This window comes from Bos mutus, chromosome 24 (assembly GCF_027580195.1).
Source record: "Bos mutus isolate GX-2022 chromosome 24, NWIPB_WYAK_1.1, whole genome shotgun sequence".
Classification (NCBI taxonomy): Eukaryota; Metazoa; Chordata; class Mammalia; order Artiodactyla; family Bovidae; genus Bos; species Bos mutus.
This window is the reverse complement of record NC_091640.1, coordinates 30,683,093-30,699,384: the sequence shown is the minus strand read 5'-3', so window position 1 is coordinate 30,699,384 and position 16,292 is coordinate 30,683,093. Positions and strand designations below refer to the sequence as shown.

At 41.6% G+C, this 16,292-nt stretch overlaps 1 protein-coding gene across 1 annotated transcript in view; it reads left to right on the top strand.

Moving 5' to 3' along the window:
* Positions 1 to 4,161: 4,161 nt before the first annotated feature.
* TAF4B (TATA-box binding protein associated factor 4b) overlaps positions 4,162 to 16,292 on the top strand; it is a 108,469-nt gene continuing 96,338 nt past the window's right edge. Inside the window, exons 1-2 of the mRNA XM_005905826.3 lie at positions 4,162 to 4,989; positions 16,030 to 16,175. Of these exons, the coding sequence (XP_005905888.2) occupies positions 4,647 to 4,989; positions 16,030 to 16,175 (489 nt within the window). The 5' untranslated portion in view covers positions 4,162 to 4,646. The remainder of the gene's footprint in view (positions 4,990 to 16,029; positions 16,176 to 16,292) is intronic.

Genomic DNA, 16,292 nt, shown 5'->3' with positions numbered 1-16,292 from the left:
AGACTTCATTAACCTTTAATGAAGCCACCCAAAATTGAATTTATTCATTAAGTCAAAACTCTTTAACAGTTTGAGCAGGAATTCCCTTGTGGTCCAGTGGTTAGGTCTCGGAGATGTAGGGTGGGGGGCAGGATCCTCCAAGCCGTATGGCAAGACCAAAACAGAAAGAGAGTGAGCCACATTCCTTTAAGAGGATAGGAATGACACAGTGGTGTTCTGTTGCAGAAAGTATGTAAACCATCTGATGCAAAACACAGATACTGGACTAGGCTCAAGGTACAGAACTTGAAGGCGCACAGTCATTTCTGGCACACTTTGAAGGTGAGGCCATAGCCATTTTAGTCAAATAGTTATGTTTTCTTAGGCAGATTTTTCAGCTGATCTCATTTCACAAATAAAGACGGTTTCCTATTTAAATCCTAAGGAGTAATAAACTTCTACTCATTTTGTGGAGACTGTAGGTACTTGGAAAATCAAATGGCCAATAATTGACACCTTCTACTTGGTAACTGTGCATGTGTGTGTGTGCACGCGCGCGTGCACCCAGTGATGTCTGACTCTTCGTGACCCCATGAACTTGTGGCCTGCCAAGCCACTCTGTCATTGGAATTTTCCAGGCAAGAATACTGGACTGGGTAGCCATTTGCCACTCCAGGGGATAACTATAGGGCTTCCTAGATGGCTCAATGGTAAAAAATCTGCCTGCCAATGAAGGAGAGACAGGTATGATCCCTGGATTAGGAAGATCCTCTGGAGGAGGAAATGGCAACCCACTCCAATATTCTTGCCTGGAAAATCCCATGAACAGAGGAGCCTGGCAGGCTACAGTCCATAGGATCGCAAAAGGTTCGACATAACTGAGTAACTAAGCATGTATGCAGTATGTAAAATAGTAAAATAGTCAGAACATAGATTTTATATTTGTTCAGTTTTATCACCTGAGTTAATAAGGAGAATATCTGGACAATAAATGACTTAATCCCTCATTTAGAAGGTGCTAAGGGCTTTCCTGATGGCTTGGCAGGTAAAGAATCTGCCTGCAATGCAGGAGACATGGGTTCGATTTATGGGTCAGGAAGTTGCCCTGGAGAAGAAAGGGCAACCCACTCCAATATGCTTACCTGGAGAATTCCATGGACAGAAGAGCCTGGTGGGCTGCAGTCCATGGGTTATAGAGTCAGACATGACTGAGTGACTAAACATTCACTCACACTCAAGGGCTTCCCAGGTGGCGCACTGGTAAACAATCCACTTGCAAAATCAAGAGACACAAGAGAACTGGGTTTGATCCCTGGGTTGGAAAGATCACCTGGAGGAGGAAACAGCAACCCACTCCAGTATTCTTGCCTGGAGAATTCCACGGACAGAGGAGTCTGGCAACCTATAGTCCATGGGGTGGTAAAGGGTTGGATAGAACTGAGTGACTGAGCACATACACACATGATCTGAATACGTGTAACTCCCCAAAACTCATATCTTGAAATCCTAATGCCCAAAGGTGATAGTATTAGTAAGGTGGGGCTTTGGGGAGGTGTTAAATCATGAAGGTGGAACCCTCATGAATGGAATTAGTACACTGGACTAAGGCAAATGAACAAGGATTTTTTCATCTTTAATTTGAATTTGAACATCTTTAATTTCACAAATACTTTAACAGCTAAATCTAATAAAGTGTTAGTCACTCAGTCGTATCTAATAAAATCAAGATACAATCTCCCCCCTACATTTTTCTTTTCTTACATAGAATGCATTTTGCCTCACTATATGAACTGTTTTATTATGATAAATTTCTATAGAAAGGAAATGTAATAAACACAATTATTGCTAAACTCCAAATTCAGGACAAGTATTGTAGTTACTAGAACTGGGTAAAGAGCAGTAAATTTTTAAGTAGAAAATTAAAGCTCCCATTAGTGCAGCAAATTACCAAGCAAATGTAAACAATTAAAAAAGAAATGTCCAAGGTCACCTTAAAGAGAAAGTATACTTCCTCAGTCAGGTCTCTTTGTAACTTGAAAGAAGTTATTTACATACCTAAATACAGTATGTGAATTGGGGGTGGGGTTTAATGGAGTTTTAGAAAAGGGTAGTTTGCAGAGCAAACTTCTGAGACTTTCTTTCTTCAGCTGAACAATTTGTCCACTGTGGAAAGAGCAGGTCTAAAATTCATATCCACTAGGTGGTTTTGCTTCCCTGAAAATGTTGCATTGTCGTTGTTTGGTCACTAAGTTGTGTCCGACTCTTCCAACCCCATGGACTGTAGCCCACCAGGCTCCTCTGCCCATGGGATTTCCCAGGGAAGAATACTGAAGTAGGTTGCCATTTCCTTTTCCAGAAAATGTTGCAAGGCTCCATTTAATTCATTTACTTAGCAAATATTTACTAAATACCTTTTCAGTGCAATGTATTTTGCCAAGAGTTGTGTGTGGAGGATACAAGAATCACTAGTGGAGCAGTGGGAAGAGATGTGCTTTGGGATCAAACAGACTGGTTAGATCCCCAGCTTCATGGATAAATTACTCCTTTGCAGTTTTTTTTAAGCCAGTACAAACCCACTCCAGTATTCTTGACTGGAGAATCCCATGGACGGAGGAGCCTGGTGGGCTACAGTCCACAGGGTCGCAGAGTCGGACTCGACTGAGGGACTTCACTTCAAGCCAGTAAAATGAAGTTTTTTGTTTTTGTTTTAAAAAGGAAGAGGAAAGGAAGAAAGCAAGAAGGAAATGTAAATATCTGTGACAAGAACACAAGAAGTACTCAATAAATCAGGTTTTCCTCTCTTCAACTCCACTTGGAGTTTCCTATAAGGTAAGTGATCAAGTAAGCCTTCATAAAGTGGGGAAGGGTGCAATTGATTTGGGTCTTAAGAAGGGTTCTTGATTTGGACTGGTTGAGATAACGGGAGAAGACAAACTCAGCGATTGACGTGTTTGGACTGGAAGTAGATCCTATTCTCTGGAACAGACTAGGAGGGTGAGAACTGGAAGCTGCAAAGGTCAGGATGCCTTTTATAATCTCATTCAGTATAGAGCAGGTTCCTAAAAACACAAAGTTATGAGGACAGTAGCCTGAAATCAAGGCATCTTCTCTGATTAGATCTAAGGGGCAAGTTTTTCCGTATTTGATTGTATTATTGATTCATTCACCACACACTTTTGATTTATTCAAAGAATAACACAGCACTTAAAATCTAAACACTAGAATGTGACGATACAGGAATCAAAAGACACTGTCCCAGTTTTGAAGCAGACAGACACATAAACAATTTAAATACGTTTAGGGGAGAAGGCAATGACACCCCACTCCAGTACTCTTGCCTGGAAAATCCCATGGACGGAGGAGCCTGGTAGGCTGCAGTCCATTGGGTCGCGAAGAGTCGGACACGACTGAGCGACTTCACTTTCATTTTTCACTTTCCTGCATTGGAGAAGGAAATGGCAACCTACTCCAGTGTTCTTGCCTGGAGAATCCCAGGGACGGGGAAGCCTGGTGGGCTGCTGTCTATGGGGTCGCACAGAGTCGGACACGACTGAAGCGACTTAGCAGCAGCAGAGGTGATAAAGAGTCAGGTAGAGCAGCTCCGAGAAGAAAAATATTTTTTTCTTGGGTCAGTTCAACTCTAATTATACGAAAATAAACACATTTTACCAACTGTAAAATTATACGCCACGCTTAAACATTAAAAAAAAAAAAAGGACATTAAGTTTTTTTTTTTCCCCGAAGTGTCAAACGTAAAGCTCATTCTAGCGATGCTTCTGGAGCTAAACCCGCAGAAAAACACTGAGGAAGCGTGACTGAGTTCTTACTGTTACTGCTCTCCCAAATCGGTCCTCCACATCGTTTCCTTAAAAAGTAGAAGCTTGTGGGAAACACAGTCTTGGCTCCTCAAGGAACACGCAACTGGAGACTGCAAGGAGAAAGCAGAACGCGGATACCGCAGTTTTCCAAGTGCGGTCGGCCCTTCCCACGTGGTGGATTTTTGGCAACTGGCCCAACCTTCCTCCGGATTCCGGGGAAGAGTCTAACGCCCTCCGGAGCCGTCCCTAGTGACGTCACGAGCGCGATTCCAGTCTGCGGCCAATCACGCGGCCGGATTCCGGGGGAAGCCCGGGGCGGCGGCGGCGCCTTATGCGCGTGCGCGAGGTCTCCGCGTGGCTATATAAACATGGCTGGCGTGGCCGCGCGGCGGGGCCGTGCGGAGCGCGCGTAGGGGGCTTCGGGGCGCTCTGGGTTCGTAGGTTTGAAATTTCTGGCGGGGGATCCGCCGCGGCGAGTTTCGGTGGGAGGTGGGAGCCGACGTGACGCCCTTCCGGGAGCCGCGCAGCCGGACTCCGCTGCCTCTGGTCCCGGGGCTGAGGCGCCGGGTTGAGCCGGCGCACGTGTGAGCGCCGCCGAGGAAGCGGCGAGCGGCCGAGCAGGTGTGGCAGCCGGCGGGGCCGCGCGGACGGGAGGAAGGTCCGGGACGCCGGGGTCCCGCTGTCCAGCGCGGCGTCGGTCACTGACTCCTGTGTCGCGGCCCCGGCGCCTCTCCCTAGCGATGCTGTGGAGCTGGAACTGCACCGGAGTCGGCGGCCGCTTGTCAAGCCTCCTCTCGCCTCTGCTCCCGGAACGGCAGCGCCGCGGCTGCCGCTGATCCACCTAGGGGGATGCCCGCGGGCCTCACGGAGCCGGCCGGCGCCGCTCCCCCAGCCGGTGTGGGCGCCTCTGGGACCGTGACCATGGCCCCCGCCGCGGCTCTGCCCGTCCGGGTGGAGAGCACTCCGGTGGCCTTGGGCGCCGTGACTAAGGCTCCTGTCAGTGTCTGCGTAGAGTCCTCGGCGTCCCAGCCGCTGCGGTCCCCCGTGGGGACCCTGGTGACCAAAGTGGCCCCTGTCAGTGCCCTTCCTAAACTCAGCAACGGCCCTCGTCTACCATCTCCTCAGATAGTCGCCGTGAAAGCCCCCAACACCACCACAATCCAATTGCCTGCTAATCTGCAGCTTCCTCCAGGTACGTGGCTCACCTTGATAGCTTTAGCGGGCCAGCCGGCTGTGACAGGGGAAACGTCGCAGCCGATCGCGCCTTGTCTCTGGGAGTTCCAAAACACTCAGCCCAGAGAACCTTTCAACGTCTCGACTTTGCGGGGCAGTGATTTGTCTTGACAGTGGAGATAACCTCTTTGAGTCCTTACTGCATAGTTTTTCTTTTCATATTTAAGGAAAGCATTTTTCACCTAAGGGGCCACAGTAAAAGCTGGAGCAGCATGTTCGAGAGGGCCTTTGAGGCACTGGCTCTTAGATTCGGGAAGATAGAGATTCGCTCAAGTTTTATTTCGTATGGAGAAAAGATCAGTTTTTATATCCACATACTTAGATTACTGTGTTTAAAAAAAAAAGTGTTTTTAAAAGGTTCTTATGTGTTAAGACCGAAAGAGAATTTTAAACTGAAGCAAGCCTAAATAAGTTTACTAGAAAGAGGTGTGATGATTGTAACCTGCCAGAGTTGACAGGTCAGAGCCAGAAGGTTATTTGTGAAGCAATGTGTGAATTTCTGCAGTTAATGAGCCTGTGACTACTTTTTATACTAAAGTTTGCTCTGTAGGGCTGTTTTTCTTGACTGAGGCAAAGTTTTTGCTTTGTGATGACTTACATATTGTAAATATGCTGGAAGGTGTGTAAGTATTTTATCTTGTTTTCTTGCCTCCAGTGAAAGTCACTTGGAATTTCTGTGGGAGGAAAAGGCACATTTTCTCTTTGGAAAAAAATTCTGCTAGTAATTTTATTGTATTCTATGTGTTTTGCTTAGCAGCAGTGGGAGCTCTGACCAGCAAAGGTGGTAAAGAAATGGAAACCTTTTGGTTCACATGATGTCAGTTTCCCCTTAGCAGAATGAGGAGGCCTCTTTTGTAACTAATGTTCTGTTTCCGTCAGGAACATTGTGGAAAGATTAGTTCTTAACTTATGATGAACTTGTGTTTTAGTTTTGTATGGTACAGGAGGTACTTATACTTAAGACTGTGTGCTCCACTGGATACTTTTTTTTTTTTTTTTTAATGTTCTGGAAGGACATCATCTATTAAGAGAATCATCATTAATTAACCCTGTACAGAACACAGGAGCTAGGTGGACAGAGACTATAGTCTTTTGTAGGACATTGCTTCCTACTAACCAGTCCCTGCAGGGCTTGCTTTTTTTCTTTCTTAACTTCTATACAGAGTTACTGTGCTGTTGGAAAAATTATCTTTCTCAAAAGACCTGATGTCAGTTTCCCACTGTCTACAAATTCCAACAAAAAGTAAACCCAAGTGTGCTCACAAAGTGCTCTTAGTCAACATTGCTACTCATATATAGTTTTGAGGTCTCCCCTAAATTGGTAAAATAAACAAAATCTTACAAGAGGAATACTAAAATATACACTAATACTTTGCTCAGTATCACACAGTAAGTTAGGTTTCCAGTCACATACTCTATGGCTGTACGATCCACCTCATCTGTACTGGTTCCTAGGACTGTGTCCGCTTGGAGGTTTAAAAGAAAATAAGCCAACCTCTGTGGCTTAGGAGTCATCTCTGGAAGACAGTACTGGCCTTCTGAATGCTGGGACTCACGGACTCGTTGATGTGGTTTTCTGCTGTGCCAGGATGTCCTGGCAGCTCCTGTACATTTCAATCAAGCAGTTCCACTGAATATATTTTCTGCTGGTTCTAAATTGTCACCCTACATACCCTCTTATAAAGTAGTTTTGAATTTGTTTAGATGAAGTACTCCTGATATGTTAAAAACGAAATTCCTATCTAGTCACCGAAGTTTGTTTAGAAATGATCAAAAAGTATTGAGAGGAAAACTTTCAAAAGTGGGAACTTGCTGGTGAGAGGGACCCGATCACTTACTGAGAACATACTGTGCTATGAAAATTGAGGTAAAGTTGACATACAATATTATATCACTGGCCTCTTTTTATACATTTAAATTATTTTGTTTGTTGGTCAAAATAGATAGCAAATAAGGAAAAAGTTCTCTAAGGGTAAATAATTCGTCCAGTGCCAGACAACTCCTAGATATCAGAGGGAAATTGAATCCAGCTTTGTTTGACTCTTTCCACAGCACTGTGCTTACCACTTGATGTGCATGTATAATATGCCTCCTGAGTAGCAATGTTAAAAGGTGATTTATAGAATTTTAGAGCCTAATCTTTTTATTACACAGAGAAACCAAAACTGAAACTTGCTAGAGCGAAAGAGCAGCAAGCCAGGACCACAGCTTAAGTATGCAATACGCTAACACTTGTTTTGCCGTGGGAGTGCTGTACTGTGCTTAGTCACTCAGTCGTGTCCGGCTCTTAGCGAACCCATGGACTGCAGCCCACCAGGCTCCTCTGTTCATGGGAGTCTCCAGACAAGAATACTGGAGTGGGTGGCCATGCCATCCTCCAGGGGATCTTCCCAACCCAGGGATCGAACCCAGGTCTCCCGCATTGCAGGCGGATTCTTTACCTGCTGAGCCCCCAGGGAAGCCCATGCTGTGGGAGAAACATCCACAAAAGAGAGGAGATAAATTGTCTTTAGGAGTTACTTAGGAGGTAGGATGGTACTTTGAGGAGCAGCTTTTGAAACTTCTGCTCAAGTGTAGCAGAAGAGCATACTCAGTTTGCACTCTCTTGGGTGCACAATAAGATAACTGATAACCTGAGGTATGACATAGAAACACTGATTAAAATAACACTTGGACACTGATTAAAGTAATGTTTTAAAGAGTTTATCAGTCTTGTACTAGTTCTTTTATAGGCCAAGGATTAGCAGAGGATTACTCAAAGATACTTAAATTACCTAGGAGTCAGCTCTGATTTTTCCAAGGTAATGAATTCTTTGTGTTTGCTTTCTCTTTACTTCAAAATTTCCTCTGTAAACTGAACTATTTTTTTAAAATGTACATATGTACCACAGGTTTTTCTTGGGAGCAGGAGCTGGAAACAAAAAGAGGGGCATTGTGAGGAAATGAAAGAAACTGTAGCAAAGCCCTGAAGATTATTCTGTGGAATATTTTTGCTAATCTCTTCAGTCTTTTCTCTTTTATGAATTTGTGGGATTCAGACCAGACTGTGGCTCTTTGTATTTTTGGTATACTGTGCCTCTTCTATCATGTATTTGAGAGTGATGAGGAAGGACTTGATTGCTTCTTTTATGTCACAGTTCTTTTATGAACTGTGCTTCATAAATTCTGCTTCCATAGTCTTACTGTACAGAAGTTTGTAAAAGTTGCTGGTGAAATGGTTCACATCCTTTTTTATCAACTCCTTCATGCTGAGACATGGTGTGGGTTTTGCATCTTTCTCGAATTCTGAATCAGTACCTGGATAAACTTGAGGTTCTTGTTTTCACCCAGCTTTATCAGAGGGATATTACATGATCATCTGCTCCCAAGGTTGTCCCAGTACTCCGGGACACCATGGAAAGTGTTGGCAGTTGTCTTCAGTGGTCACCAATGCCCCGGTAACTCATCTGGTAAAGAATCTGCCCGTGCTGTGGGAGAACTGGGTTCGATCCCTGGGTTGGGAAGATCCCCTGGAGAAGGGAATGGCTACCCACTCCAGTATTCTGGCCTGGAGAATTCCATGGACTGTATAGTTCATTGGGTTGCAAAGAATCTGACACAACTGAGCAACTTTCACCTTCAGTGCTCACCATATGTACCAGCCATAGTTTGGATTTCAAGGGCTGTGAAGTCACTTTGACTCACATTTACCCTTACAGCATTAATAACAACTACTACTGACAACTTTAAAATTCATGAATTTGCTCAGAAGTATTGTCTCATTTGATCTCTTTAACAATCTTGCAAAGTAGGTATGTCTCTCAGTCCACAAACATGAGATGTCTTCCCATTTATTTTAGATCTTTAATTTCTTTAAATGACATTTTATAGTTTCCAGATATTGCTTTTGTACTTATTTGGTTAAATTTATTCCTAAAGTGTATTATTTTTTATCTTATTGTAGGTGGAATTTTTTCTTAATTCTGTTTACAATTACTCATTGGAAATGTATAGAAATACAGTTGATTCTTCTTTATTGATCTTGTATCCTGCTTCCTAGCTGAACTCATTTATTAGTTTTAATAGTTTTTTTTCATAGGTGTTTGGATTTTTATATACAAGATCATGATATATGTGAATAGATGGTTTTACTGTCTCTTTTGGATGCCTTTTATTTTCCTGTATCATTGCCCTGGTTAGAACTCTGAGTATAATGTTAAGTGGTAGTGATTGTAGGCATCCTTGTCATGTTCCTCATCTCAGGAATCCTGATCTTAGGGTAAAAGAATTTAGTCTTTCGCTGTTAAGTATGATGCTAGCTATGAGTTTTAAACCAACCTTGCATATTGAGATAAGTATCACTTGATCAAGGGTATAACACTTTTTATATGTTGCTGAATTTAGTTTGCTAGTAACTTTGTTGAGAAGTTTTGCATTGGTATACATAGGATATTTTGGTTTTAATATGAGGGTAAAACAGACCTTACAGAATGAATTGACACATGTTTTCTATTCTTTTTTTAGAATAATTTATGAAGACCTAGCATTTTTTTTTCCTTAGATATTTGATATGGAGAGTGAGTGAGTGAGTGAAGTTGCTCAGTGGTGTCCGACTATTTGCAACCCCGTGGACTATAGCCCACCAGGCTCCTCCATCTGTGGGATTCTCCAGGCAAGAACACTGGAGTGGGTTGCCATTTCCTTCTCCAGGGGATCTTCCCAACCCAGGGATCAAATCAGGTCTCCCGCATTGCAGGCAGACGTTTTAACCTCTGAGCCACCAGGAAGCCCTGATATGGAGAAGGAAATGGCAACCCACTCCAGTACTCTTGCCTGGAAAATCCCATGGATGGAGGAGCCTGGTAGGCTGCAGTCCATGGGGTCGTTAAGAGTCAGACACAACTGAGCGACTTCACTTTCACTTTTCACTTTCACACATTGGAGAAGGAAATGGCAACCCACTCCAGTGTTTTGCCTGGAGATGGGGACAGGGACAGGGGGAGCCTGGTGGGCTGCCGTCTATGGGGTCGCACAGAGTCCAACACGACTGAAGTGACTTAGCAGTAGCAGATATTTGATAGAATTCATTAGTGAAGCCATGGGGAACTGAGCTTATCTTGTGGATACAATTTTAGATTATTCATTCAGTCTGTTTGTTAGAGGTCTATTCAGGTTGCCCATTTTCTTAAGTTAGTTTTAGTAGTTTATTATGTTTCTAGGAATTTGTCCATTTCATATAATTTATCTAATTTATTGGTTTATAATTGGTCATAGCATTCAACTAGAATCCTTCTTTCCGTAAGATTAGTGGTAATATCCCCTCTTTCATTCCTAATTTTAGCAATTTGAGCCTTTTCTACTTTTTTTCTTGGTTAATCTAGGTCAAGATGTGTCAGTTTTTTTGATCTATTCAAAGAACCAACTTTTGGGGTTTTTTTTCTCAGTTGTTTCTCTATTCTTGATTCTCCTGACCCTGCTCTAATCTTTATTAATTTTCTTTCGTCTGCTTGCTGTCATTTTTGTTTAGTTTTTTTCCCAGTGTCTTTAGATAGAAGGTTATAAAACTATTACTTTAAATTATCCTTCTCTTAAAATACAGGGATTTACTTTCTGTAGTCTGTTTTCAGTCTGAAGAACTTAATTTAGTGTTTTCTGTCTGATGCTAGCACCCAGTCCTCTATGTTTTTATCTGAGGATGTCTTTTTTTTTTTTTTTAACTTTTTATTGGGGTATAGTTGATTTGCAATGTTGTGTAAGTTTCAGGTGTACAGCAGAGTAAATCTGTTATACCTACACATATGTCCACCCTTTTCTAGATTGTTTCCCATATAGGCCATTACAAAGTATTGAGTACAGTTCCTTGTGCTATACAGTAGGTCCTCATTAGTTGTCTATTTTATGTATAATAGTGTGTATATGTCAGCTCCAATCCAGGATGTCTTTATTTTGTCTCCTTTTTTGAAAGATGTTTTCAATGAATATCTGATTGTTGGTTGATAATTATTTTTGTTTTTCTTTTTCCCCAGCAAGTGGAATATGTCATACTCCTGATGTCTGGCCTCCATTGTTTCTGATGAGAAGTTAGCTGTTAATCCTGTTAACGCAGTTCTCTCGTATATTTTTCTCTTATTGTTCTCAAGGTTTTATCTTTGTACATTTTTATCATGATGTGTCTTTGCATTTATCTTATTGGGTTGACCAAAAAGTTTGTTCAGGTGTTTCCATCTTATGAAAACTCAAATGAACCATTTGACCAATTCAAAACTTAAGAGTTTGTTGAGCTACTTTGATGTTTAGATTATTTTTCACCAAATTTGGGAAGTTTTTAGCCATTATCTCTTTGGATATTTTTCGGCTCCTTTCTCTCCCTCCCTCCCCGTTTCTGTCCCTCCTCTCCTTCTGGTATTCACATTAGGCCTGTGTTGATGTGCCTGTCACTGTGCCAGGTTTCTGTGAAGCTCTGTTCATTTTTCTTCATTCTTTTTTCTCTTCATTCTTTGGATTGCGTAATCTCTATTGAACCGTCTTCAAGTTCACTGACTTATCTTTCTGTTCATTCAAGTTTGCTCTTGATCCTCTCTAGTGAAATTTTTATTTGAGTTTTTGTACCTTATAATTACAGAATTTCTTTTTTTTGGTAATATCTGTTTCTCTAATGGTATTCTCTACTTAATGACAGAATCATCATCATCATATCTTCCTTTACTTCTCTAAGCATGATTTCCCTTGGTCTTTTGACATATTTATAACAGTTACTTTGAAATCTTTGTTAAATCTAACATCTGATTTCACTCAGGTGGTTTCTGTTGCCTGCCTTTCTCCATGTGTCATTCTTTTTTCTTTGCATGTCCTATAATTTTTAAATTAAAACTAATATATTGACACTTTCAGTGGCTAAAGCTCCATGCTTCCAATGCAGGGAGCCCAAGTTCAATCCCTGATCAGGGAACTAGATTCCACATGCCGCAACTAAGACTCAGCACAGGCGAATAAATGAATATTTTTTAAAAGTTAACAGAGTGACTTTTTACTCCCTTGAGTGGATTATTGTTGTTTGTTTTTTAAGTGTCTGGCTGAACTATTTTAATGAAATCTGTTTCCCTCAGAGGATACAGCTTTAGGCATAAGCACAGCCTCCCTGGGATAACAGAGGTTTCAGCAGGGCTCTTTTCGATTGTTTCTTTCTCTGATAGCTCTGTTAAGCTTTCTGCCTCTGCTGGTATCATGCCTAGACTCCACTCACTGCCAGTACCTTCTTGTTTTCAACAGCACCCTGAGGCCTAACTAGCTTCACAGTCCAATTCAGTTAAATATGGACTCATCTAAGGGAAGTAGTTTCTGAGGTCATTGAGGTTCTGACCCCAGTAGGACCCTTCTTAGTTGTTTCTTTATCTTGTTCTCTGTGGTAGACCAGAGGTAGACCTGTGACTTAGCATAGCTTGTATCTTTTAGGAAGATATCAGAACCCTTTCTTTTAATTGTTCATTGTATTTGAGAATGCCCTTAGTTTGACCTTTCCCACACTCTGAAATAAAGTCAGTTTCTCTTGGGAGATGTTTGGAGCAGGTACTCAGGACCGTGGCATGCTTCTTTCTGAGTGATGTCTCTGCTTTAGAAGTGGAGAACTGGGCTTGGGTGGTGACCTCTAGTCTGCTCTGCTTATCTCTTCCATCATGGAACTCCCACCCCATGAAAGAGCTGGGGTGAGGGTGATGGCGGCCCAAGTATTCTCAGTCGAGTCTTCCCTTTATGAGTAGGGATGAGTAAAACAAGAAGCCTGGAAACCCTTGGATGCACTTGTCTCCAGTTTATTTTCTTCTGTATTCAGCTTGAGGTGGCAGAGATGCAAAATGCTGTCCCTGAAAAGTAGCATAGCCCTCAACTGGAAGCTTGGGAGAGAGGGACACCCTCCGTTGGCCACATTGCCTGAACTGAGAAGGCAGAGGGGTGGGTCATGGTTCAGATGCCACAGATTCTTGTTGTTCTTACTGAGTTTTAGTAGATTCTTTTTAATAAATTGTCTAGTCATTTTCTGTATGCCTTTGGGCAATTTCTGAAGACTTTAAATAGTTGTTTTTAAAAATAATTTTTACCAGTTATGCTTGTTTTGCTGGGGAATGGCTTTATGGAGCTCTTCGTGTCCAGGAATGGAACTCCAGCTATGACTGTTCTTGCTTGTGCCTACTACTTACGTAGACAAGAATTTCTTACAATAGAAATACTGGGTTAGAGGGTATGCAAATGGGAACCAGTTTGGCACAGTCGTGTAGAGTTAAATGAAGCAGTTGTACCAAACTATACTACCAGCTTTAAGATTTTAAGAGTTTTTGTTGCTACACATCTCTGTAACACTTAATATTGTCAATGGACTTCTTAATTTTTGTCTGCCTAGGTAGACATAAAGTGATATCTCACTGTGGTCTTAATTTACCTTTCCCTGTCATTGGTATCTGTGTTTCTTTTGTGCATTTTGGATGTTCATTCTTCGAATATATGTGAACTAAATTTTTCTTTCCTATTTTGTGCTTTGTCTTTTTACCTCATGGTATCTTTGGCTAAGCAAAAGTTTTAAAAATATAGTGGTATGTATCAAGTTTATTTAGTTAAGAAATCCTTCCCTGTTCCAAGTTCAGAATGACAGTTTTCTACATTGTTTAAGAGGTTAAAAGTTTTTATTCTTGTATCCTTAATGTCCTTGGGTTTTTGTGCATGGTGTGGAACATTTCATCTTTTCCATTTAAGTAACTAATTATATAGTAGCTCTTTTTCTCACTGATCTGCAGTACTCTTAGAAGAATTTCATATGACATATCTGGAGGCTATTTGGGATTTTCTATTCCATTGGTCAAAAGCAAAGGAGAAAAGGAAAGATATAAACATCTGAATGCAGAGTTCCAAAGAATAGCAAGAAGAGATAAGAAAGCCTTCTTCAGCGATCAATGCAAAGAAATAGAGGAAAACAACAGAATGGAAAAGACTAGGGATCTCTTCAAGAAAATCAGAGATACCAAAGGAACATTTCATGCAAAGATGGGCTCGATAAAGGACAGAAATGGTAGGGACCTAACAGAAGCAGAAGATATTAAGAAGAAATGGCAAGAATACACAGAAGAATTGTACAAAAAAGATCTTCACGACCCAGATAATCACGATGGTGTGATCACTGACCTAGAGCCAGACATCCTGGAATGTGAAGTCAAGTGGGCCTTAGAAAGCATCACTACAAACAAAGCTAGTGGAGGTGATAGAATTCCAGTTGAGCTATTCCAAATCCTGAAAGATGATGCTGTGAAAGTGCTGCACTCAATATGCCAGCAAATTTGGAAAACTCAGCAGTGGCCACAGGACTGGAAAAGGTCAGTTTTCATTCCAATCCCAAAGAAAGGCAATGCCAAAGAATGCTCAAACTACCACACAATTGCACTCATCTCACACGCTAGTAAAGTAATGCTTAAAATTCTCCAAGCCAGGCTTTAGCAATACGTGAACCATGAACTTCAACATGTTCAAGCTGGTTTTAGAAAAGGCAGAGGAACCAGAGATCAAATTGCCAACATCTGCTGGATCATGGAAAAAGCAAGAGAGTTCCAGAAAAACATCTATTTCTGCTTTATTGACTGTGCCAAAGCCTTTGACTGTGTGGATCACAATAAACTGTGGAAAATTCTGAAAGAGATGGGAATACCAGACTACCTGATCTGCCTCTTGAGAAATCTGTATGCAGGTCAGGAAACAACAGTTAGAACTGGACATGGAACAACAGACTGGTTCCAAATAGGAAAAGGAGTACTGTATATTGTCACCCTGCTTATTTAACTTATATGCAGAGTACATCATGAGAAACGCTGGACTGGAAGAAGCACAAGCTGGAATCAAGATTGCCAGGAGAAATGTCAATAACCTCAGATATGCAGATGACACCACCCTTCTGGCAGAAAGTGAAGAGGAACTCAAAAAGCCTCTTGATGAAAGTGAAAGAGGAGAGTGAAAAAGTTGACTTAAAGCTCAACATTCAGAAAACTAAGATCATGGCATCTGGTCCCATCACTTCATGGGAAATAGATGGAAAACAGTGGAAACAGTGGCAAACTTTATTTTGTTGGGCTCCAAAATCACTCCAGATGGTGATTGCAGCCATGAAATTGAAGGACGCTTACTCCTTGGAGGAAAGTTATGACCAACCTAGATAGCATATTCAAAAGCAGAGACATCACTTTGCCAACGAAAGTCCGTCTAGTCAAGGCTATGGTTTTTCCAATGGTCATGTATGGATGTGAGAGTTGGACTGTGAAGAAAACTGAGCGCCGAAGAATTGATGCTTTTGAACTGTGGTGTTGGAGAAAACTCTTGAGAGTCCCTTTGACTACAAGGAGATCCAACCAGTCCATTCTAAAGGAGATCAGCCCTGGGATTTCTTTGGAAGGAATGATGCTAAAGCTGAAACTCCAGTACTTTGGCCACCTCATGCGAAGAGTTGACTCATTGGAAAAGACTCTGATGCTGAGAGGGATTGGGGGCAAGAGGAGAAGGGAATGACAGAGGATGATAAGGCTAGATGGCATCACTGACTCGATGGATGTGAGTCTGAGTGAACTCTGGGAGTTGGTGATGGACAGGGAGGCCTGGTGTGCTGTGATTCATGGGGTTGCAAAGAGTCAGACACGACTGAGCAACTGATCTGATCTGATCTGATATGATTCCCTTGGTCAGTTTGCATAGTCTTGTACTGTTACCATACTGTCTTAACTGTAGCTTTATAAATAGTTTGATGTCATGAGGAAAGTGTTTTGCCTTTTTCAGGAATATCTCATCCATACGTTTAGACTTTTAATATTTTAAATAGCTTTGAGTAACAACATTTTTCTGTATTATATATTGTAATTAGTAGACATGGAATTCAGTATTTCCTAACTATTCACTTAATCAAAGCATTTTACAGCATTGAAAGAAATGAGAGAACAAAAAACGTGAAGATTATGCTTCATTTATTAGCTCACATTTTGTTTTCTGTTAACTATAGGAACCGTTTTGATCAAAAGTAACAGTGGTCAGCTGATGTTGGTATCTCCTCAGCAAGCTGTAACAAGAACTGAGACCACAAGTAACATAAGTTCAAGGCCAGCTGTACCAGCAAATACGCAAACCGTCAAAATCTGTACCATGCCGGTAGTATACATTAATGTTTTTTTCATCCTTCTTAGTTTTCTAGCAATTATCTTCATATAAGTGTGTATGTATTTGCCAGTAAAAATAATATAAAAGATCATTCTGCTCAACTGTTTG